Source organism: Mustela erminea, chromosome 20, assembly GCF_009829155.1.
Source record: "Mustela erminea isolate mMusErm1 chromosome 20, mMusErm1.Pri, whole genome shotgun sequence".
In the NCBI taxonomy this organism is placed as follows: domain Eukaryota; kingdom Metazoa; phylum Chordata; class Mammalia; order Carnivora; family Mustelidae; genus Mustela; species Mustela erminea.
The window spans coordinates 8,627,346-8,653,143 of record NC_045633.1 but is presented as its reverse complement, the minus strand read 5'-3'; the positions used below and the strand labels follow the sequence as shown (position 1 = coordinate 8,653,143).

The 25,798-nt window shown below is 42.7% G+C and overlaps 1 protein-coding gene across 1 annotated transcript; it reads left to right on the top strand.

Annotated features, from left to right (window-relative positions):
* ACSM2B (acyl-CoA synthetase medium chain family member 2B) lies at nucleotides 1–24,908 on the top strand. The gene is made up of 14 exons (XM_032327481.1): nucleotides 1–115; nucleotides 1,789–1,973; nucleotides 6,729–6,939; nucleotides 9,624–9,831; nucleotides 11,099–11,242; nucleotides 13,009–13,165; nucleotides 15,335–15,414; nucleotides 15,630–15,753; nucleotides 16,958–17,038; nucleotides 18,160–18,261; nucleotides 19,151–19,278; nucleotides 19,401–19,500; nucleotides 20,547–20,666; nucleotides 24,570–24,908. Exons 2-14 carry the CDS (start codon nucleotides 1,797–1,799, stop codon nucleotides 24,672–24,674), a joined length of 1,737 nt encoding a protein of 578 aa, XP_032183372.1. The 5' UTR covers nucleotides 1–115; nucleotides 1,789–1,796; the 3' UTR covers nucleotides 24,675–24,908.
* Nucleotides 24,909–25,798: the final 890 nt, after the last annotated feature.

The window sequence follows — 25,798 nt, the reverse complement described above, 5'->3', positions numbered from 1 at the left end:
CTATCTTCTTGATCAGCTGCATTCTTATCAAAGGTGGTAGGGATTCAGGAGCTGTCTGCTCAGGTGGAGGGCGGACCAAGAGACCCCCAGAGAAACTTCCCAAAGGACTTGGCAGGTGAGCACTATTGTCAGGAATGCTGGCTGATGAGTCACTAGCTGATCTCTAGAAGTCAGGGCTGTGGAGGAGAGTGAAAATCTCCAGGAAAAAGCAGTCTGCTGCAATCCTAGGAACCTTTACAGGGCCTGGTCTTAGTGACGAGGCAGCATGGAGCAAAGGAAAAGTGTCTATAGCACAGCAAAGGGAGGGACTGAGGTGGCTGGGAGGGGGGCAGTCAGAGGGGGTGGGAGTTGGATGGCCATCAGGAAGGAGGCTTATCTGAGGAGGTAAGGCCAGAAGGATGAGCAAGAGCCAGCCATGGAAAGAGAGAGCGACCAGAAGGTACAAAGGCAGTAATATTGCTGCTTAGGAGCTGGTAAGGATATTTTCACTTGTTCGTGTGGAAAATAGGAGAGAAGACACAAGTGTTCATTGACTTTGAGTATTCTGGCTGCTGGTGTCTAGAAAATGGGGGATGAGAATCCAGCCACTGGCAGGACTTCTAGCTAGATTCATTGACTCAAAGGTCCTAGAGTTAAATTCTGCAACCCCCATCAAGGTGAACATGTTGGAACTCAGAGACCAGCCTACACAGCCTTGGAACTATGTTCCCTGGAGCCAACACATAGATGAAAGCAATAATTACAATAATTAAATTTTCTTTTTGTTGTCTTGTTTTTTTAACAGTTATAATTTCTAATGCGATTCTAGGTGTAGGCCCCATGTGCTATATGCATAGTATTCAAGATACCTCAGTTAATTAAAAGTTTGGATGTTATTAGTTTAGATAGTCACCTGAAAGACTAATGTATAATACAGACTTGTTTATTTATGATTGTTAATAAGTAGGGTAAATAACAGATCCCTTATACTATTAGTAAAGTGCTTTATTGTTTTGAGGTATACCTGTAATGAATGTTTCACCCCTCAAATTAAATTTTTCTTTGCTTGAAAAATGATATCTCAGTCAAGATTCAGCTGAAGGAAGTAGATGTCATTTGTATTAGTCAGAATATACTATAGTAACAATTATACCATATGTCTCAGGAGCTTATTATATCCACACATTTTTTTTCTCATGAGTCTGTGTGTTGGTTGTGGCTGTTAGGGCTTAGCTCACCACTACATGTGCTACCACCATCCGGGGACCCAGGCTGAAGGCATAGCACCTATCTGTGATACATTACTCTCATAATAGCAGAAATGCAAGAGTTCCTGACCAACTACACAATCTCATCTGCTCACACCTCATTGACAAAAGCATATCCCATGAACAAGCCAAAGTCAATAAGAGGTGAATACACCCTTTTCCCCAGAATGCACTGGGCAAGTCACATGAAAATGAATGGGGACACACAATCCTATGATAGGAAGGAGGCAGTTGTTGGAAAAAATAATTTAATCTACCACACCACGGTATTTTAAACACAAAAGTATTTGTTGCATGAAATTAGATGTTTATAGGACTGTCATGAAGGGCTGGAGAGCTAAGATTTAGACTGGGTGTTGTGCTTTTGGAGAATGGCACACCAGAAGGAAACAGTACTGAATGCTGAGTGCCAATTCACACATAACCACCACAAATTCCTTTCTGGAAGAACCCTATAAGGTTGTGATGAATCTCCTTAAGCAGCTGACCTAGAGCTGTCTATAACAGAAAGATTCACTACTGTAAATTCTTTATTTTACAGATCTGACCATGTACTGGCTGTGGAAACTCCAACAGGTTTGCATCCGATGGGGGACCCAGATGTCTAGTCGCACTGTCCACCTTCATACCAAGCAACTGACATCCCTGCAGTGGGGTCACCAGGAGGCCCCTGAGAAGTTTAACTTTGCTAGTGATGTGATAGATCACTGGGCTGGCATGGAAAAGGTAATGGGGTGGAAAGGGGGCACAAAGTCGAACAAAGTTCATTAATTCATCAACTCATTCTGTAAATATTCATTGAGCACTTATGGGTCAAGTACTATGATGAGCTATAAAGATGTCCGTCTTCCATGAAGACAGCATGGGTAGGAGCAAGAGAGCATGGGCTTGGCAGAAAGGGGCACTCTGGGGCTGGTGCCAGGTGGATCAACTTCGAACACTTCCCCACCCCAGCCCTAGTGCTGACACACAGTTTGCCTATATGTACATGCTTTCTTGTGACCTCTTAGGGTAAAATAAGAAGGGAGCTGTGGTCATAGAGTAAGTAGATTGGAGTTGAGTAAGAGAAAATCAGCAGTGACCAAGGATGAGTTAGTCTTCTCAGAAAATTATGTGTCCTTGTCATCACGGGTGTGTAAGCAGGGTGGCCACTAGGCAGGAATTGTTCAAAAGGGCTCTACCATGAGATAACAGAGAAAGAAGGCAATGTGGAAATTTCCCTCCCTGACCTTCTAGAATTCCACCCCATTCAGTGCACCATTCTAGAACATGGACGATGTATTCCTGGCTAATATAGAGGAAGAGGTAGAACATGATGCTCAAAGGGAGTCGTACCATGATGTTGGCAGCACCATAATACAACCTTGATGTGCAGATCACAAATGCTGGGCCTCTAGGTGAAGATGGCCCATGGTGCAGACACTCTTAAAAAAAAATAATAATAGGGGTATCGGGGTGGCTCAGTCAGTTAAGTGTTTGCCTTTGGCTCAAGTCATGATCCCAGGGTCCTGTATCAGGCTCCCTGCTCAGTGGGGAGCCTGCTTCTCCCTCTGCCCCTCCTACCACTCATGTGGTAGGAACTCTCTCTCTCTTAAGAAATAAGTAAAATCTTAAATAATAATAATAATAATAATGTCAACATTTTATAAAACAAGTTTTTCAGATAAAAATTTAATCTAAATTAATTTTGGCTTTTCTTTAAAAGTATATACCTCCTTAGAATAATGAGGAAGGTCTTTACTACCATGACTCAGAATCCTGACTCCATAAAAGAAATAATTTAATAAATTAGCTACATAAACATCAAAAACCCACTACATTGACAAATAATGCCATAAACAAAATAAAGAAACTAGTGACAAGCGATCAAAGATATTCAACTCCTGTGATAGCATAAGAGTTAATATTCCCAACATAAAAGAGCTCCTTGAAATCAAGAATAAAGATACACAACCAGGGGTGCCTGGGTGGCTCAGTGGGTTAAAGCCTCTGCCTTCGGCTCAGGTGATGATCCCAGAGTCCTGGGATCGAGCCCCTCATCGGGCTCTCTGCTCCACGGAGAGCCTGCTTCCCCCTCTCTCTGCCTCTCTGCCTACTTGTGATCTCTGTCTGTTAAATAAATAAAAAAAATATTTAAAAAAAGAGATACAACCAAATACAAGTGGGCCAGGTATATGAAAGGACAGTTTATAGAAAAGGGAGCTCAGGAGCTCCTGGCTGGTTCAGTCAGTAGAGCATGTGACTCTTGATCTTGGGGTTGTGAGTTTAAGCCCCATATTGGGCATAGAGATTACTTTAAAAATAAAATGCTTAAAAAAAAGCAAAGTGAGCACAAACGGCCCTTTAATATAAGAAAAAATGTTCAACCCCACTCATAATAAGAGTAATGTAAACTAAAACTTCATTGAAATAATATTTTTATCTACCAGTTTAGTTAAATATAGGAATTTGACAACATACTCTGTTGATAGAACTATGAGGAAAATGGCACTTTTACACATTACTGGTCAAAGTACAAAATGATACAACTCTTGGGAATTTTTAAATACCTAACACAATTACTATTAAATTTTCTCTGACTTTTTAGTACTGCTTTCAGACTATGATATGGAACCCCTGAGGATACCTGAGGCTCTTTCAGGGTAATCTGTGAAATCAAAACTATCTCAGAACAAAACTAAGACAAATTGGAATCCTTGTGTATCACCAGTAGGTGTGTAAAATTGTATAGCTTCTGTGAAAAATAGTATGGCAGCTCCTCAAAAAAAATTTCAAATAGAATTTCAAAATTTCAAATAGAATTACTATATAATCTATATAATTCACTCTTAGGTATATATCCCCAAGAATCAAAAGCAGGGTCTTGCTTAGGCAACTCAGTGACTCCATCAAACATAATAACTTTTGTATTATAGGAGTACCAGAAAAAGAAGAGAAAAGGGGGCAGAAAATTTATTTAACAAAATAAAAGCTAAAAAATTCCCTAATCTGGAGAGGGAAGCAAATCCAAGAGCATAGAGAATTCCCATCAAAATCAACAATAGTGGGCCAACACTAAGGCATATTATAATTAAATCTGCAAAACAAAAATGATAAAGAAAAAAATCCTAAAAGCAGCGAGACAAAAGAAGCCCTAACTTAAAGGGGAAAACCCATAGGGCTAGCTGCAGATTTCTCAACAGAAACTTGGCAAACCAGGAGAGAGTGGCTTGATAAATTCAATGTGCAATGGACAAATCAGCAGTCAAGAATACTCTGTCCAGCAAGGCTGTTATTCAGAATAGAAGGAGAGTTAAAAAATCTCCCAGCCAAATGAAAACTAAAGGAGCTCATGACCACTAAACCGGCTATGCAAGAAATATTAAAGAGTACTCTGAGTGCAAAAGAAAAACCAAAAGTGATAAAGACAAGAAAGGAACAGATAAAATTGCCAGAAGCAACAACAAAACAAAAAAATGACATCAAATTCATATCTATCAATAATTGCTCTGAATGTAAATGGACTAAATGCTCCAAACAAAAGACATAGGGTGTCAAAATGGATTAAAAAATATACCCATCTGTATGTTGCCTACAAGAGATTCATTTTAACCCTAAAGACACCAGCAGACCAAAAGTGAGGGGGTGGAGAACAATTTGTCATGCTAATGGATGTCAAAAGAAAGCTGAAGTAGCCTTATATCAGACAAACAAGATTTTAAACCAGACTGTAATAAAAGATAAAAAAGGACACTATATCATAATAAAGGGATCTATCCAACAAGTTCTAACAATTGTGTTTATGCTCCCAACATGGAAGGACCCAAATATATAAAACAATTAATAACAAACATAAAGAAACTCAGTGATAATAATACAATACTGGTAGGGAACTTAAGACTGCACTTACAGCAAAGGACAGGTCATCTATGCAGAAATTCAATAAGCAAACAATGGCTTTGAATGTCACACTGGACCAGATGGACTTAACAGATATATTGAGAGCATTTCATCCTAAAGCAGCAGAAAACACATTCTTCTCTAGTGCACATGGGACATTCTCCAGAAGAGATCACATACTAGTCACAAATCAGCCCTCAACAAGTACAAAAAGATTGAGATCATGCCATGCATATTTTCTGACAGCAACACGATGAAACTTGAAGTCAACCACAAGAAAAAATTTTGAAAGACCACACGTACATGAAGGTTAAAGAACATCCTACTAAACAATGAAAGGGTCAACCAGGAAATCAAAGAAGAAGTTAAAAAATACTGGGCACCTGGGTGGCTCAGTCAGTTAACCATCTGCCTTCAGCTCAAGTCAAGATCTCAGGGTCCTGGGATCAAGCCCCACATCTGGCTCCCTGCTCAGTTTCTCCCTCCTCCTCCTTATGCTCTCTCTCTTTCTGTCTCTCTCAAATAAATAAATAAAATCTTTTAAGAAACATTAAAAAAGGAAATTAAAAAATAAATGGAAATAAATGAAAATGAAAAGCAGGATCTTGAAGAGATATTTGTACACCCATGTTCATAGCAGGATTATTCACAATAGCCAAAAAGGTAGGATCAGTGGATGAATAGATAAATAGAATGTGGCACAGCCATATAATGGAATATATTGTTCAGCCTTTTAAAAAATGAAATTTTTGTCATATGCTATAATAAGGATGAACCTTGAAGATACTATGTTAAGTGAAATGGGCCAGTCACAGAAGGACACATGTTGTGTGTTTCCATTTATATGAGGTTCCTAGAGCAGTCAAATTCATACAGACAGAAAGTAGAATGCTGGTTTCCAGGGGCTGGGAGGGTAGTAAACTAGGGAGATCTTATATACTGGGGACAGAGTTTCTGTCTAGAAAGATGGGAAAATTGTGGCAATGGATGATGATGTTGATTGCACAGGAATGTGAATGCACTTAATACCACTGAACTGTATGCTTAAAAATGCTTAACATGGTAAATTTTATGGTATGTATATTTGAACATAATAAAAAATGAATACATAGAGACGGGAAAACAAATAAATAAATCTAAGATAACATTTGCCTTTTTCACTGTCACATTCTGACAAGTATGTAGTGGTCTTTTGCAGAGGCTATATGGCAGGTGGTACTGCAGGAAGGTAATGGAATCCAACTATATGCTATTAAGGAAGGTGTTAAAGAAATTTGCAAAAATGTAAAACGAAGCCACTCTTTTGTTTGTTTTAGAAAGTATACTTACCTCTTTATTAAAACATCATATTTGTGGTAATGTATAATGGTTTGTTTCTGTTATTTGTAAAAGCACACATTTGTAAAATTTCTCAGTTTTAATTTCTAATGTAGTAAGTAGGGATAGATAGAGCCCATGTAAATAAAAGGTCTTTGGAGTGTGGAGGGGATCCTGAGATCAGCAAGTCTACTAAGCACTGATGTGACAATTGCAAGGCAGGATTTATTCTACACGCATGTGTGTACCAACCCACCCTAATCAGCAGGCCTTCTCTTTCTTCAGGCTGGCAAGCGACCTCCAGGCCCAGCCCTCTGGTGGGTGAACGGTGATGGGGATGAAATAGTGTGGAACTTCAGCCAACTGAGGGAACTCAGCCAGCAGGCAGCCAATGTCCTTTCGGGGGCATGCAGCCTGCAGCCTGGGGACCGTGTGGCGGTGGTGCTGCCCCGCGTGCCTGAGTGGTGGCTGGTGACCCTGGGCTGCATGCGAGCAGGTTGGTAATGAACCTCCTGGCCTGGTCACTATCTCCCTTATGAAGCCGTTGGTAGTGAAATTCTACCACCCCTCCAAAAGATGTCCCCTCTCCATAGCATGCTGTCTTTCCTCATATGTTAATGCCACCCTTTGTTAGATTTTCTAAGTGAATTGTGTACCAAGCAGTGTGCTAAAGGTTGCTAATATAGAGTAGACAAAACGCATACTCAAATGTATAAACCATGAGTTTATAAACTCATGGTTTATACATTCATGGGGCTTAAAGATCTTTGGAGGGAGATTGCCTTTAAACTATTAGTCGCACGCATAATTATTGAATCACAATTTTGATAAATGGCATGAGAATTTAATAACGTATTGAAAGAAAAAAAGTTGGCAAACGATGACCTATAGACCAAATCTGGTCTGCAGCTTGTTTTTGTAAATAAAGTTTCATTAGAACACAGCCATATACCCTGTTTACACACTGGCTATAGCTGCTTTTGCACTACAATGGCAGACTTGAGTAGCTGGGCTAGAGAGCATCTGGCCCACAAGGCCTAAAATATCTACTATTTGGCCCTTTGCAGAAAAATTTTGCCAATCCCTGTGATAAAAGGAGACCTGAACTGACTAATCTGAGGGGGTCCCAGTGGAATGGTATTTGGGCTGAGATCTGAAGGGTAAGGGGATTCAGCCAGGAGAAGATGCAGAGAGGAATGCCCTAAGCAGAGAGAACAGCACAGAGAAAATGGAAGCTTGCAAATTATGAGAAAACCTGAAAAGATATCTGTGTGTTTAGAGGCAGCAGGGAGAAAGTGACAAGTGAGCCTGGAACAATGGGCAGGCCCCTGAGGTCCATGCTGAGGGTTCTGAATCCTTTTCCAATGAGGAATGGAAAAGCGTGGATGGATTGCGTGACATGATCATACTCTGTTTGTAAAAGGTCACCCTGGATGGTGCATAAAGATGGGATGGGGGAGGGCTAGAGTAGGAGTGGGAAACCCAGAGATGAAACAAGGAATGATGCTGGCTTCAACCTTGGATGGGGTGGTAGAGATGTGGTAGAGAGTGGGTAGATTTAAGAGACAATTAGGAGGACTCTCAGAACACCATTTTTTGATGAGTGACATATGATAGAGAAAGAGAGCCATGGAGAGATGGAGAAGTCATAGAAATTCTGGCATCTGGGTGGATGCTTCGAGCTTTCACCAAAGTGAAGACCACAGGGAGAAGCAGGTATGGGGCTGTCAGGGTAAGGTGGCAGGTTCCATTCCGTAACTGTTGAGTTAGGGGTACCCATGTGATGTTCAAGAAGGGATGAGAAGTTTCAGTTACAATATAGATAGGTCTTGGGGATAATGTACAGCATGGGAACTATAGTTAACAATACCCTATTGTGTATTTGAAAGCAGCTAAGAGTAGGTCTTGAAAGCTGTTATTATCAGAAAAATATTTGTAATTATGTGTGGTGATTGATGTTAACTAAGCATGGTGATCATTTCATAATATATTCATATATCAAATTATGTGTATGACTAAACTTAGTACAGTGTTATGTGTCTATTATATCTCAATCAAAAATATGTATGGAGAAAAGAAGGGATGGAAAGTGAGCTGTTGCATTGAAGGGCACAATGTCTGAGATGGGGATAGAAATTCAAGAATCATCAGCCTTTAGATTCGAGAGATGAGAAATGGAAAGGTATGAGAAAGCCAGAGAAACACCTGCACAACCTATCTTCATTCCCACCCTACGCTTCCTGGGCTCCCTCACATGCAACAGGTATTCCCATCAGTGAGGTGGAAGATGGAAGTATGGTCAAATAATCAAAGGAAGTGTAGGGACAATTGTAGGAACTTGAGGCCCCATGAAGAGAGTGAATAGGCCACACAAGGAAGATGACACTTTGAGATATTACAGTCTGAAAGGAAGGAGAACTTAGCGAGGGACATGTGTCTCTTCTGTGGACCTGACTCGACATGGCCATCGTGTTGGAGACGTACTTGGGATGGTTAACAGGTCTGCAGTGTGGATCCTGAAGTGTTAAGAGTGGGAATAAAGTAAGCCAGGGGTACAAGCTATTCATGAGGAGGAACATGTGAAATAAGCTTTGTAAATGGTGAAATATAAGTCTAGTTGTTCTCCAGAAGAATAAACAAAATCACATGGATGTTATCAAGAGAGAAGACAAAAACAAAGAAAGCTAAGAGCACTCTTGGCCAAGATAATTCTGTGTTCCAGGCTTGGGAGAAGTAACCAGGGCTGAGAGCTAGACCCGTGCTGTAGGATGGAGAAATTCCAAGAGCCTTTACTTAGTTCAGTTACTGTGCTCACTTTGCCAGCACAATACTTAGTTTAATTACTGTATGAAAGTCTTTGGCTACAGGAAGCTCCTGTAGGGCATTGTATGTGGATGGGGAGCAGGAGCAAGGGAGTTAGACTGTCCATGGCATGACATCAGGCAACTCATTTTCTCTCCTTAGTCCTGGTAGACTCCTTACTGTTCTAACACACCAAGGAAATCAGTGTTGAAATCACTCTCTGATCTTTGGTGCCTTAATATTGATATTCCCCATTGGTCATCCCTTCCTCAACCCCTCTACCCCCATATGCTCCCCACTGGTTGTTTATATCAGTCTTCTTTAGGAAAGAAGATAACCCTCCCACCCAGTTCTCTCTAAGACATTTGGCTTCTCTAGGCCTTGTCTTCATGCCCGGGACTATCCAAATGAAAGCAAAGGACATCCTCTACAGGCTGCAGGAGTCTAAAGCCAGGGCCATCGTGGCTGGGGATGAAGTGTCCCAGATAGTGGACACCGTGGCCTCTGAGTGCCCTTCTCTGAAAATGAAGCTACTGGTATCTGAGAAAAGCCGGGATGGGTGGCTTGACTTTAAGACTCTACTACGGTGAGTAGCTACATGTCTCAGCCTGTGTTTTGACCAAAAGTGGAAACTGAGCAAAGCACTTATGTGCAGGTGCTTTGTTTGGGAGCTCCAGGGAGCAGAGTGTGGGCCTGGGGAATGTGAGGCAAGGATGAAAGAAAAGCTATTTAAGAGTTTGTTATCGAGTCACTACATGGCATAAGTGGGCTTGATCTGCAGGGACCACACAGAATGCCTCTCAGGATTATTCACTGGAGGACTGCCAAGGTTTGAGCCATCAGCACCTGAGCACCTGAGCCCCATTGGTGGAGGGTTGTATGGGGGGTGGGTATCATCGACCCCACACTTCCAGGCTGCACAAGCATGCATGCATGCAGAGTAGGCTCAGAGTCCCATGTTCTCGTGGCAACAGAGAAATCCTGGGGCACAAAGTGAATCAGCCATAGTCCACACCAGAAGCACCACGAAGTGGATTGAAATGCTCAGAGCTGTTTACTGAAAATCCGGCAGGAGTCAGAGGGGAGCCCAAAAGCATACGCAGTAAAATGCAGAGGAGGCTGATATACTGAGTATCCTCTTCTTACCCTTGGTATCTCTGGGCTAGGCTTCTGAAGCAGAGGACTGTATGAGTCCTTCCAAGAGTGTATGGCAAGCTTGACTGGAAGAATGCATTTCCCTGCCTCCATTAGAGACACAGACCTTAGAAACCCCAGGGAGAACAAAAGCTTTTCCTAATGTCATGATCTTTAAGATAACTGTCAGAGAAGTTGACAACATGCAACCATCTTTGAGAGACTTGAAATCAGGCCATGAGAGGAGATAGGTGTTCAAGAGAGGAAAGTCAAGGAAATAGAGGAGGTTGTACTGTGAAAACTGATACTAAATGGGCACCTACTATTAACCTGGTATCATGCAAGGGCTTCCAACAACCATCAGGTTAACATGTATTGAGTTTTTGCAGGGCAAGTTGCTCATTATCTTTGTGTTACAGTTAATTTTCTCAGTAACTCTATGAGCCATCTCATATTATTGACATTTCACAGATACAGAAAGTGAAACTCAGAGAAGTTCAATAGTCTGAAGTTACATAAAGTGCCAAATCTGAGTTGTTCTTGAACCCAAGTATGACTAACTCAGAATCCATTGATCTTAACCATTCATAAGCACCCCTTCTGAAGTGAGTTGGCTGATTTGCCCTTGCCAGCATCAGGGAAGGTAGGAAGAGGTGAGTTGCTGGGACATCTACTGTTCCAGTGAGATCTGAGAATGTGACAGTCTTTGTCTTTGTCAGAGAAGCATCTACCAATCATTGCTGTGTGGAGACTGGAAGCCAAGAAGCAGCTGCCATCTACTTCACCAGTGGGACTAGTGGTCTTCCAAAGATGGCGGAACACTCCCACGCCAGCCTGGGCATCAAGGCCAAGATGGATGCTGGGTAAGCGAAACCCTTTCTTTCCAGAGAACTACATGACTAGGGCATGAGACATTTCTGAGCTCAAATCCGGTTCTCTTTGGATGGGCTACCATCTGGTGCTTCTGAGAAAGACAGCTGGGAAGGGGGCAAGAGGGAGCATGGCTTAGCAAGTTGGATATCTAGTGACCTTTGGTGGGACATTTTTGTTTCAGGTAACTTGGGATCTCTAAACCTCGTCAGAGTTTTAAGCCATGTGTCTAATAGGATTAGCACAAGGTAGATATGCATTTTCCCCTTCCAGTCCAATCTATATTTTGTCCTTTGAAATGCTGGTTATTTGCACTGATGCTGTCTACTTTCCAAGAGGGCATTTTGGATACCAGCATCAAATTACTTTTAAAATCTGTTGAGATGAAAGCTGTGATTGGATTATAGTTTACTCCTGAACAATATAAGGGTTAGGGACACTGGCCCCTGGATGGCTGAAACCCAGGTGTAACTTTTGATTACCCCAAAACTTAACTACTAATAACCTGTAATTGACCAGAAGCCTTACTGATAAGATAAACAATCAATTAACACCTATTTTATATGTTATATGCCTTATATATGGCATACTTTCGATAAAGTAAGCATGAGAAAAGAGCATTTTATTAAGAAAGTCATAAGGTAGAGAAAATACAGATATAGTACTGTACTATATTGAAAAAATCTGCATATAAATGGGCCCATGCAGTTCAAACCATGTTGTTCAAGGGTGAACTATAATGAAATGAACTGAAATTCAGAATTTCTGGATCTCAGATCCCATAATTCAGAATTTTCTTTAACTATATCACCCTCGCCAATGGAATTAAAAAATACAGTGCCAAAGTTGTCATGCAATAATAAGAGCTATTCAGGGTCTTTTTTTCCCCCAAGATATCCTGCTTATCATGTTAAAAGTCTAGTATTAGAACTGGAAAAATATTTTAATGCCAAAAAATCTGAAACACGTAAATGCCCCATCTATGTGTCTGCAGTACAGGAAAATTAAATTATTTAATAGAAGAGTTAAAGTAAAATGCAGTTTCTAAAAGATGGGGTGATAAATCACTTAAATGTAAGTAAGATACTAAATTTCCACCTCTCACCCCTTATAGGCTATGACCCAATTTCCCTACAGAGCTGAAAATATTAATCTTTTTCAGTAAGAGTCACAAACTGTGATGATTCCCAGTCACAGGGAAGTTCTTCATGTATAGCCTAAATCATTTTTTGTTCAAGACAGGGCTAATAACTTTTATTCTGGCCTGAAAAGAGAAAAGAGACACATTTCACCCTGTACAAGACCTTCAACTATGCTTAGGCAATTCATGATTCTTCAAGAAAAGAGAACCAAAGGTCTATCTGACCAAACTTGAACTTAGCAAGGCGACTTTTTAGGATATTCATTTAGATGTCTTTTGTTAGTAAACATTTTTTGGGTGGTTACCTCATGCCAAAATCTGTACTAAGTTCTGGGGATAGAATGAGAATGAGACTCAATTATCTGTAAGGCCATTGTCAGCTGGGGTTACACCTTCTGAATACTCACTCCTTCTTTAAATAGGACATGTGTTTAGAACAACTTTCTTTCTTCCTGCCTGCTTATACTTACATACAGTGCTACAACACACCAACACACACACACGCACATGCACGCACACTCACACCCCTCTATGCCTCTATGCCTCCAACTCATGTTCCACCCACCCCAGCATGCTCTCATGTACTTGGATGTACATGTATTTCTTCTTTATTCTCAGCAAATGGATGGGCCTGCAAGCCTCTGACATAATATGGACCATATCAGACACAGCTTGGATACTGAACATCTTGACTTCATTTCTGCAACCTTGGATAGCAGGAGCGTGCACATTTATCCATCTTTTGCCAAAGTTTGACCCAGCAGTCATTCTAAAGGTAAGACAGGATCCAGTTTGCACCAGAAGGTCAGAGATGGCCCAAGGTTTGCACACTCCAGTTTATTCAGCAAATACTTACTAACTCCTGCCACATGGATGGACAGTAATCGGTAAGCAAGATGGAAATGGTCCCTGCCCCCATGGAGCTCCTGGTCCAAGAAAGGAGAGACTTTTATACAGATAAAAGGGATATATTCAGGAGGCAGTTATCATAGGCCATTCGTTCAGTCAAAACATATTTAATGGGCTTTTGCTTCGGTGTTAGAGTATCAGATTTTTTTCCTGTGGAACTTAATGGGACAGCCATTAAATAAAATCTACATATTTCATGACCCTGGAGCAACAAAGCAATGGAAATGGGATTATTTTGCTTGCAAAGGCATGTCCTATGTTGGATCTCCAACATAGTTGGGAAGTTGGGCCACTGGTATCCTGGGGCCTCCAGGTCTCTGAAGTAATTGACAGCCCATTCAGGCTTCTGTTTGGCTAGCAACAGAGACCCTGGGGGCAATCTGAGGCATGGATGGCATACTTAAATGTCAAAAGGTCAGGCATGGTCTGGATTCTCTCAAGAGATTCTCTTCGAATGGTTCTGTCATTCTCTGTTTTAAACAAATGTAAACAGAGTAACCGCCTCTTTCCAAAAAGGATTTGAAATGGCTTTTGTTAACTGTCACAAATGGAAAACAGCAGCATGAAAACAGATGTAAAATTGTAAAGCATATTAGGAAAATATAGAGTGGAGATATCAGTGAGTTGAGTAGGTTGGGTTAAGGAGAGTAAGAAGTATAGCAAATAAGTAGCTCATTTCCTGTTGAGCTTCCTGTAAGGCAAAGCAGTAAGGGAAATGAGAAATTTTTCATCATTTATATCAGTTCATCAGGAACACTCAGAGGAGGGACACCTGGGTGGCTCAGTCAGTTAAGCGTCTATGTTCAGCTCAGGTCTTGATCCCGGGGTCCTGGGATTGAGTCCCACATCCGGAGCATCAGGCTCCTTGATCACTGGGGACCCTGCTTCTCCTTCTGCCTAATGCTCACCCTGCTTGTGCTTGCACATGTGCTCTCTCTCTCTCTGACAAATACAATCTTTTTTTAAAGCACAGTTTGAAGAAATAATTGCATGTTGTGCTAATGTTAATATTTTTTTCTAGACACTTTTACCTGAATCTCTCTTCGTGATACATTATGCACAAAGCAAAACGTGGGATGGAGATAGTGTTGCAACACGTTGAAAGTAAGGGCCAGAAATGTTGGTTCTAGTCCCTGTTAGTTGTATGACCTTGGACTAATTACTTAACTCTCTGACTCACAGTTTTCCTTCTTAAAATGTGGGTGATAATACACACTCCATGAGGTTATTATGAGAATTCAATGAGATGGCACAGGGGCAGGCAACTAATCAGTACTAGCTATTTTTAATAACACTTCTATGAATTGTTTATAGGCACTTCTGACTTTCCTCTTTTTTAAAGATTTATTTATTTATTTATTTGAGAAAGAGAGCGCATGTATGTGTGTGATTGGAGGAGAGGCAAAGGAAGAGGGAGAGAGAGAATCCTCAGTCAGACTCCACTGAACATGGAGCCCAACAAGGGGCTGAATCTGAGGACCTCAAGACCATGACCCAATCCAAAAGCAAGACTCAACCACTTAACTGACTGAGCCACCCAGTTGCCCCTGTATTTTTAACTTTTCACAGCACTTTTCTACCTGAGTTATGTCCCAAGAATGCTTCAGGAAAATAGGGCTGGAATTTATCTATTACCAAAGCGAGACCTGGAAGGTTAAGTGACTTAACCAAGACCATACAACCGATTTGCAACAGTGACTTCCCTTGGGGACTGATGGTTTACATAATTCTAGAAGTGTGTTATTGGAGGTGAGTCATTAAAGTGGCAGGAACAGTGAGCCAGAATTTGACAAATATTACAGGACCTGTAATCTAGTCCTTTCAGCCTGTAGTCCTGGACCTGTATCTCCATAATGATAGGTGGTTATTTCTCTGTTATTTTTGGTTTGAGGATTTGGTCTGAAATAGACAGAATAAAGAAGGTAGGATTTAAATCCAGAGCCCAGCTCCAGGCCCCATGCTTGCAACCACTGTGCATGCTGGTAAATTCGGCATTTAGCCTGGTGGTTAATGTCAGCCGGCTCTCTCCCTCCAGGTGCTGTCCAGCTACCCCATCAACAACATGGTAGGAGCACCCATCGTTTACCGGATGTTGATACAACAGGATCTTTCTAGGTGATGGGGCTTTGGGGGTTGGTATGAGCCTCTGGGTTTATCGGTCCATCCTTGTGTCTCCACCACATATATATATGCTCATCTCTCGGACCGTTAAGCATGGGTTGCCCTGTGAAGCCTACCTCATCATTAAAGTACCTGGAGTCCTCTTGCCTAGACAGAGTTTCGTTCCAGGGAGGCTGAGGGGGAACATTTACCTGCCTTCTCTCCTTCAGTTACAAGTTCCCACATCTACAGAACTGCTTCAGTGGTGGAGAATCCCTCCTTACAGACACTTTGGAGAACTGGAGGGCCCAGACGGGACTGGACATCCGAGAATTCTATGGCCAGACAGAAACGGTATCTGCTCCTAGGGGGAACCAATGGGCTGGTGCACCTGATGGGCTTCGAAAGGCTTTCTGAGAGTAAAAATATGAGCCACCACTTATCAGGCACTTATTCAATAAATATTTATTGAGCACCTGCTATGGAATAGGTATTGACAATTGAACAGAAACAAATTAGCCAAAGCTCTCTTGTCTTGGACATTACATTCCAGTGGGAGTGGGGAGCTGAGACAAATTAATAGATGTAGGACATGGTAGTCAGTGAGATGTTCTAGGGAGGAAAAGTAAAACAGGTGAGATGGGGTGATGTGGGATGAGGGACTGGCATTTCCGATATGGTTGTCAGGAAAGTCCTCTGTAATGCGGTAACATTTCAGCAGAGACCTAAATTTATCAAGTGCATCAGACTTTGCCCTCAGCTGCTCAGACAAAAGTGAGCTCTGGGGAGAAGAACCCAGTAGGACCCCACCTTCCCTGCTGAGATGTCTTCTTAGAACTGTTGGGGCCCCTTGAGCACCAGGAGCATTTGCATCGCTCTGTACACCGCTGCTTTATCAAAACAACCTGAGGAATAGTTTCCCCCGCAACCTTTCCAGTGCCTCTTACCTATGACTCTCAGTACCTCTGGTCCCCTCTCCACTATTTTATCCTACAGCCCTCTATGTCTAGCGGGCCCCCTGGCAGGATTCCTGGAGGGCTTATGGATGAGAGCGCTGTGATGTGGAAGAGCTTTGCAAGTGGGGATGAGGACAGTGGATGTGTTGCAAGGGCTTCTAGCCTTTCTGAAAAAGCCATGTTTCAGGAATGTTCTTTAAACACCAGCATCTCTGTGGGATTCATTTTAGCATTCAAGCAGAGCTAGCTCTCTTATGGGAGGTAATTTAATCCCATATTGTTTTAAAGGACTTTTGTGGTCCATGGTCACTTATTAAAGTATAGCTCCCACTAAAGAGATTAAAATGTGGTTGTCAGTTCCTTTTCCCTGGGGAAGGGTCAGTCAGATTGCTTTCCAAATAATTTAGCGCAACCCCGGGATGGGAGTTCCAGTAAAGGGAAGGCAGCCAGGAACAGGGGTGGAAGGGAGCGACTAAAGAAAAGGCAACTTCAGGACTGTTTTAGAATTTGCTCTGCTTAATCTTTTTTTTTTTTTTTTTTTAATTTTTCTGTGACCATATAACTCCTCCTAAGATTTGCAATCTGTCTACCATCTTCTGCAGGGACTCACTTGCAGAGTTTCCAAGACCATGAAACTCAAACCTGGTTACCTGGGAACTGCTATTCCCCATTATGATGTGCAGGTTTGTTAGGGGCTCTAAGGAGGGAGGGAAAAGTAGGGAATACACTAATTTTTCAGTAATTTATTTATTGCATTGTTCACTGAGGAAAAATTAAAGATATTTAAATAATATTTAAAAGGGAAGGATAAGGATGAAAAGAAGGAAGGGAGGGAGAGAGGAAAGACCAAAGAAAATTAATCATGTTTTTATCATCCAGAGAAAACCACTTTGAATTGCCAGCAAATTAAGTAGCTAGCCATTTCTATAAATATATACATTTTTTTAAAAATAAGGGTGAATCTTGACATATCATTTTGTAATTTACTTTTATCTTGAATAATTTTGGGTGACTATCTTTCCAAGTCAAATAATACCTATCTACAATATGAATTTTAATGACTATATAATAGTAGATTGGATGGTTCCACTACTGTTTATGCCTTTTGTTGGTCAATGGATGATTTCCAAAATTTTCTCTAGTAAAAACAACAAGCAAGATGTCTTAGCTAGAATTTTGCTCTTTCCCCTTATTATTTCTTTGGGCTAAATTCCAATGTATAGAATTTGTGTCTATGGTTATGTGCATAGGTATATGTATCTGTAGTGTTAACAACTTTTACTCTATTCAATGTTATTTGTAATTGCCTGCTTCTCCCTCCCCCTGACTATGATAATCATTTTTAAATACCTTCTTAAAAATACCTTCCTTCATTCTCATATAGTTCTGTGACATAAGCTATTATCATCCCTGTTAGACAAATGAAGGCACTGAAACATAGAGCTCAGTCAGCTCAAAGTCAACTAGTAAGGTAGCCGAGGCATACTTTGAGTTTTGATCTGTCTGATGTCCAAGTTCATGGCCCTCAAAGAAAATGGGAGGCTATTATATTTACTGAGCTCCTACAGCCAGAAGATTCTTCCCAAGCTCATCTGGTCCCTTCTCCATAAGGGGCTTTGCCTCAACCATCCCAGGCTTAGAAGTTGAGGTGTAAAATTCTTTGCTGCCCTTGGCTTCTTGTTCTTGTTTTTGGTCACCACTGGAGTAAGGGGGTCTTCCATCAGACCAGCTCAACTCTTCCACATTGCCACTCCAGCCACCTCCTGTTCTGCAGAATCTTCTTCCTATCTGCTTCCTCTTTCAGGTCTTGGACGACAAGGGCAAGATCTTGCCTCCTGGTACACAGGGAGACTTGGGCATCAGGGTAAAGCCCATCAGACCTATAGGCATCTTCTCTGGCTATGTGGTGAGGAACCCACTCCTCCCCTCTGTTCTCTGTGGGGATAGTGGAGACTCTGAGAGGGTTGGTGGGGGACAAAGTTATATACCTCCCAAGAGGTAAACCATGACAGGACTTGGAACAAAGGGTTTCCAGTGTCCAATAATGGGTACTTTGCAGAGAGAAAAAACTGGGTATTCACCCCTGTCATCCTTAACCTACCCCTAAGTTTCCTTTTGAAGAATTATCTTCCTCCCGTTACCCTTTCCACCCCACTCCAAAACTGTTTCAGGCCAAAAAAATTTATTGCCCCCAAACTACATACAGCAGTACTCTCCCAAGGGCAGCCCTGCCTCTCTCCAAATATTTCTCCCCTACCAATGTCCTTTAGAGCCACGCTAGATATGACATTGAGATTTCACCAATAGTTGAGAGCATCCCTGTCTTCAGACCTTGGAACGTTAGAATTAGATGATCCTTAAGTCCGACCACTTTCCTGTGTAGGTGAGGATGGATGGTGAAGTCAGAGATTATAAGAGTCAGCCAAGAACACCACTATTTTAAAAATGGACAGGGAAGACCTCAAACACACACCTTCTTATACCAAAATGATAAAACAATCAAATAATAAATGCCATACTAATAGTTGCTGCCATTTATTGTGTGCTTACTACAAAGTAATGCCCTAGAGCAGAGGTGGATAAATGCATCAGTATTATCCCTCAGACTGGACCCTGGGGAGCAGGTCAGAGACACTGGGGACATTAATTGGAATAAAGGGGTAAGTTCCAGGTCCATCTGAGGCTGAGGTTGGCAGGCCCGGTCAAGATCATCACATGTAGTTACTCGTGCCAGCCCTGGGGAAGAGGATTTCAGCTTTGCAGTTATAGTGATTATGACTTCCTGTGGTCGCTAGGACAATCCTGAGAAGACAGCAGCCAACATTCGAGGGGATTTTTGGATCCTTGGAGATCAGGCAATCAAGGATCAAGATGGCTATTTCCAGTACCTGGGGCGGGGAGATGAAATCATTAACTCTAGCGGGTGAGCTTGGTTTCTGGGCTGGGAAGGGAAACCTGGATCTTTATTCTGGCCGGCTCTTGAGCATCTGGGCTGGCCTAGAGGCTGCGTGCCCAACGTTCTCTGAAAGACAGGCTCTTCTACAGGTACCGGATTGGGCCCTCAGAGGTTGAGAACGCACTGATGGAGCATCCGGCTGTGGTTGAGACGGCTGTAGTCAGCAGCCCTGACCCTGTCCGAGGAGAGGTGACATGGGAGCAGCAGACTGGAGTTGCAAGGGTGGGAGGTGGGGGTGTGCAGATTTTGGAAACAAGGGCACAGTTCATTGTAGTTAAGAGCATGGAATCTGGAGGCTGGAGAGCCCTGCTGCTTACCAGCAGTGTGATCTTGGGCAAGAATTGAACAAATTAATGTTTGTAAAGTTCTTGCAAGAAGGCCTGGCACATAGCAAACACCATATGTGGTCTATTATTATGAGGCTACAGGGATTCCATTCTATTCTTCTGGTTGGCATTTGAATCAGAATTTGATTCCTGACTAGAACAGAGGAAGAATTAGAGCCAAAAGGTAGAGCCCCTGAGCCATGGGCTTTACAATGAGAACATAAGGAAGAAGAAAGACCCCTTTAATGCTATGATCATAGAAACAGGCCCAGATGGAGTCTAGTAGAACTTGGTATATGTATAGAGAAAGGTAAGGTACAGAGGTGTGGGTCAGTGTCCAAGTACATTTCAACAGGGTACACGTTGAATAAATTCCTATCTCTGGCAGGTGTTGGCCATATCAGCCATTGAAATCACAGAAGTCACTAGGGAAGGGAGACCCAAAGGGGATCCCCTACCAAAAATCCCTCTGTGCCAAGCACTGGGCTAAGGCTTGCTATATATGATTTCATTTAATTTCCCATGAATTAAGTATGATAATTGGATCATCATTTTATAGATGTACAAATTGCAGTTTGGAGTGGTTAAAGGAATCATTTAGGTTTATGGCCCCCAGTCTTCATTTTTTGCTCTTGTCTTATAAGGAGTTTCTCTCTACCACTGATATGAGATGAGGGTGGTTTCAATTTACAGTCCTACCTGCCCATCCAGTAAGCCACTTGAGGGAGAGCTGGAGACTTAGCCATTGTTATCCCTACTCTCTCCCTTTCTCTCACCCAGGTATCTAGAGGCACATTTGAGGGTATATAAAGGGGGTGCTGTGTTGGAAACCTTAGCCCTGCTTCTGCATTATTCCAGGGGACAACAATACTCCAATGCCTTCTCTCTTGGCCCTCATCTTTGTTGCAGGTGGTAAAGGCATTTGTGGTCCTGGCCCCGCAGTTTCTCTCCCATGACTCTAACCAGCTCACCAAGGAGCTGCAGCAGCACGTGAAGTCAGTAACAGCCCCATACAAGTACCCAAGGAAGGTGAGGTCTCTGAACTCCCTTGCTCCCCCAACTTGAGGAAGGAGAGAGATATCTCTTCTTGTATTTCTCTTCTTCAGACTCTGGATGAGGCCTGTAATTCCAAAGTTAAATGGGATTATGACCATCTAGAAGCTGTCTGGAGGCTTGAATATTTGCCTCAGCCTTTAGGTGGCTTTGAATTGAAAGTTGGATGCTCCCAACTTCCTCACCAAATTCCTACTCTCTGCACTGGGATCTCGCTATTTATCCAGGATTCTTTTGGTTGTCAGCAACAGAAAGGAAGGCACATATTGCATGGAGCACTGGGTGTGGTGTATAAATAATGAATCTTAGAAACTGAAAAAATTAAATTAAACTAAATTTAAAAAAAAAGAAATTAGGGGCGCCTGGGTGGCTCAGTGGGTTAAAGCCTCTGCCTTCAGCTCAGGTCATGATCTCAGGGTCCTGGGATCGAGCCCCGCATCAGGCTCTTTGCTCGGTGGGGAGCCTGCTTCCTCCCCTCTCTGCCTGCCTCTCTGCCTACTTGTGATCTCTGTCTGTCAAATAAATAAAATCTTGGGAAAAAAAAGAAATTGAACACAAACTTTATTGCTCACACAACTGTCCAGGGGAAGGGACAGCTTTAGTTGTGGCTGGTACCAGGCATTCAAATAATGTGGTCAGTGATACTTCTTTCACCCTTTGACCCTCTTTCTTTCTGTATTGGCTTCATTTCTTAAAATGTTTCCCCTTTGTAATGGCCAACAGCAGGTCCAAACACAGGTCTTTAGCAATTTAGCTAATCATAGTAATAAAAGAACATTTTCCCCCCAAAGGCACCAGTGAAAATCTTCAGGTTGATTCTCATTGAACTACTTTAGGTCAGGAGCCCATCATTAAATAATCCCTAGAACCAGGGTGATGGAACACTCTGGCCACTTCTGGGTCTTGTGATCACCTCTGAAGCAAGTGTAGGAAAGATGGAGCGAAGACTGCCCTGCCCCTATGATCTGGACTGAGGGAGAGCGGGGTGGCTTCCCACAGGAAAGTGGAAGTGCTCTTACCAGAAAAGGCAAAAAGCATAGAGTCCACTCTACCTGTTTTCGCTCTGGGGCAGGGAACTAAGGCATGGAGGCTGACACTGAAGGGGGGAGCCAGTTTTTGGAAGTGGGTCCAAGATAGGAACTTGCCCCAGAGAAAAGGAAAAGGGTATATATTTTTGAGTCTTGGGTAGAGAAGAGAGCAACTATGTTAAGCCTAAAGCTACTGAGATGTTTATAGAACCCAGAAGTTCACTAATGCTTTGTCAGCACAGGCTGATTGTCATAGATGGATTTTCTGAGAAACAGACTCTGGGCAGGAGATAAACATACAAGCGGTTTATTAGTGAGTGCTTTGGAATCAACACCTGGGGAAAGAAAGAGAAGGGAAGGAGAGAGAAGGGAGCAGGACTCGGCAGAAGGTGAAGGTACACTCTGATGTAGCCTTACGGGGGGCCTCAGCCAAGCCCATGGGGACTTCTGCAGCTAGGACAACCTTTCAGAGTTGCCTGAGCTGTGGGCAAGGTTGGGAGGCTACTTTATAGCCCCATGTAGATCAGACCTGAATGCAGGCTGTGCTGGGATGGGGCTGTGGCCCGGGGAAGGGAATCTGTCCTTGGCTGCAGCAGTAGGGCCTGGGAGGGTTAAATCATTCTTGCAGGGATCTCTGAGCAGCCAGACTTTCAGCTACAAACTCACAGTGAGGCAGTCAGTATAGCAAAGTCTCTGGAATTAGACAGCTTCATTAAAAATTCGTCTCCATCACTTAACAATCTCTCTGTGCCTCAGTTTCCTTATCTGTGAAATGGGAATAATGGTGTTACCCCTTTCCAGGTTGTTAAGAAGAGTTAATATTTGTAAGACTTAAAGTACTCAGAAGACTAGTGCATAATAAGCATTTTAAAAGGAAACTGTTAGAGGGCGCCTGGGCGGCTCAGAGGGTTAAGCCTCTGCCTTCGGCTCAGGTCATGATCCCAGGGTCCTGGGATCAAGTCCCACATCGGGCTCTCTGCTCAGCGGGGAGCCTGCTTCCTCCTCTCTCTCTCTCTCTTGCCTGCCTCTCTACCTGCTTGTGATCTCTGTCTGTCAAATAAATAAATATAATCTTTAAAAAAAAAAAGGAAACTAGAAATCAAATCAACCCCAAAATACAATGAATTTTGAATTGTAACTTAATATTTTGGAGTATCCAATGGATCCACAGTATAACATTATATTATTCAATATCAGTAGATGTGTCTCTTTTTAAATGTCTCTCCTCTAGGGACGCCTGGGTGGCTCAGTGGGTTAGAGCCCCTGCCTTCGGCTCAGGTCATGATCTCAGGGTCCTGGTGATCGAGCCCCCACACTGGGCTCTCTGCTCAGTTTGGGGCCTGCCTCCCCCCCACCCCCCGCCTGCCTCTCTGCCTACTTGTGATCTCTGTCTGTCGAATAAATAAATAAGAATCTTTTTTTTTTTTTTTAAAGTCTCTCCTCTAGAATGCTTTGGGCAGCATTCTTTCTATCTCTTCCCTCCTTACTGAGACCAAACCCTTCTCAGATCTCCCCTGCTAGCTTCTCTTTACCCTCTATCCCTACCCTTACTCTCTGTCTACTCAGTTCTGCCTTGCAGTGTGAAGGATCCAGAGACCACTGGGAATGAATGGGTGTAGCTGTGTTGAAATAAAATTTACTTTACAAACACAAGAGAAGGGCTGGATTTTGCCCTCAGATTACAGTTTGCCAACCCCTGCTCCATCCCATTGTGATTTTTTATTTTATTTTATTTTTTTTTTAAGATTTTATTTATTAATTTGACAGAGAGAAATCACAAGTAGACGGAGAGGCAGCCAGAGAGAGAGAGAGAGGGAAGCAGGCTCTCTGCTGAGCAGAGAGCCCGATGCGGGACTCGATCCCAGGACTCTGAGATCATGACCTGAGCCGAAGGCAGCGGCTTAACCCACTGAGCCACCCAGGCACCCCATCCCCCCATTGTGATTTTTAACAAACCCCTTCCTCAGCAAGTTCAGTCTTGCCTGTGGAAAACCCCCAGCATCACCTTTTAAGAAGATACCTTTTCCATATTGGTGTCAGTATCCCAGTTTTTCTTATTTCTATCAAACCCATGGCCATCTGACTCCTAGATCAATGCCCTGGCAAGCTGGGCCTTGTAACAGGAAGTAAATTGTCTTCATTGTCCATATGTTAGGATTCAGGAATATTAGAGATGGAGTCCTCGACATCAAATATTTTTTCCCCGCAGATAATGAAAAATGAAATTGGAGAGATATTATGATTTTGCCAACTGGAAATGACTGAGCTGGAATTCAAAGTCAGGTTTCCTAACTCTTAAATATTTATTGTCTGTAGTCCAGGTTAATCACAGCCACTTTTTTTGAGTGTTTACCTATTTAGTGTTTACCCATCAAGAACTCAGCCTGCCTAATTTCATTTTATCTTCAAATAACCGAGCACAGTTGTTGCTGCCTCCAGTTTACCCAGTGCAGAAATTCTTAGAAAAGCCAAGTGACTCATCCAAAGCCAGGCAGGCAGTAGAGGAGAGATGGCAGTCCAGGGAGTCTGATGTGAAAGCTCAGGTGACTGAGGACCGTGTCACATTGTGTTTGCTGTGCTGCTTCTCCCCTGTCCTAGAGTACATCAGGCACCATTGACTAGAACTTTATGTCCCATTCCAGCCATCTCTTCTTGCCTTTGTCTCAGAGCACTTTCCAGAGCTTCTTATTGCCTAAGGGCTGCCCTTGGAGTGTTCCAGGCTCAGTCCTCACTCACCTGGAGCCTCCAGCCTTAACAGCTTTTTGTCACCCTATAGCAGAGCAGTTCCTCTGAAAAACCCATCCCCACTGAGGTCACAGATGGCCCACCCTGGACTAACTTTTCCCAACAGGTGGAGTTTGTCTCAGACCTGCCCAAGACTGTCATAGGGAAAATCCAGCGGAAGATTCTTCGAGACAAGGAGTGGAAGACATCTAGGCAAGCTGGGCCCCAGTGAGACCTGTATGGGCATCACTTTGGGTGCTATACTTCTACTTACTTTCATTTCCCTTTGGGCCTTCTGCCTTCCTCTGCGGATATGAGATTCCTCATGACAATACAACAGATTTCTCTCTTTCCCTGGTTATTAGCATAAAATCTTGCCATATTAGAATTTGAAAGAAGAAAGTGAGGGAATGAAAGAGTGGAAAGGAGAGCGGAAGAGAAAAGAGGAAAATCAGAGTAAAAATGAAACAGTGAAAGCCATTAGGAAAGAAAAGGAGGGAGGCAGGAAGGTGGGATGGAGGAATAGGGGAAAGAGAATTGGGGGAAGGGAGAGAAAGAGAAGAAGGAAAGAAGGGAGGGAGGAAACAAAAACTCAGTAAAAATCGTAAGAGTGACTGATAAAGAAAAATGATGGAAGATGGGAGAAGGAAGAGCAACTAACGATTAGTCCCGCAGATAGAAAAACAGACAGTGGCAGAGTCCAGCAGAAGCCTGCATCTTAGGAAGGAAATGAAGGGTCAGATCACTTCATCTCAACCCTGGACAAGGGTCCATACACACAGGCTCACGCACATGGATAGGACATTGGAGCCCTCTCCAAGTCACCCCAAACCTCAGGACAGTCATGACCAGAGGAGGGAAATCTCCATTGATTGAGCACGTGCCATATACCAGACACTGTCCTAGGAGTTTTATAAATACTATCATGTTTCACCTCTGTGTGGCATTTACAAACCTTGGAACATAAGTGTAAGAACAATATAGGCACCTCAAAGAAAGTGTCCCTTCCCCATGGCTCATGTTTGTGGTAGTATCTCCTCTTCCTATAATCAAGTAATAAAATTATTTTACAATCAAGACCATAGGGGTTGTCTTTGGAGAAAGTAAAGTGGGGGGGTGGCGGGGAGGGAAGGCATCGAACGATGAACCACAGATTCCATTCTTGGGGCCTCTGGGGGCATCATTTCCAACCCAGGGATGGAAGATGAATCTTCCTAGCAGGTTCAAGTAAGCTGGAGAAGAAAGCAAAGAATCTGAGGGTCTAAGGCTCTTCTCTGTCAGAATACTTAGTAATAATAGCAATAACAGTAATAAGAATATCAGTCACTTATCAGGCTCTTGCCAAGTGTCAGATAC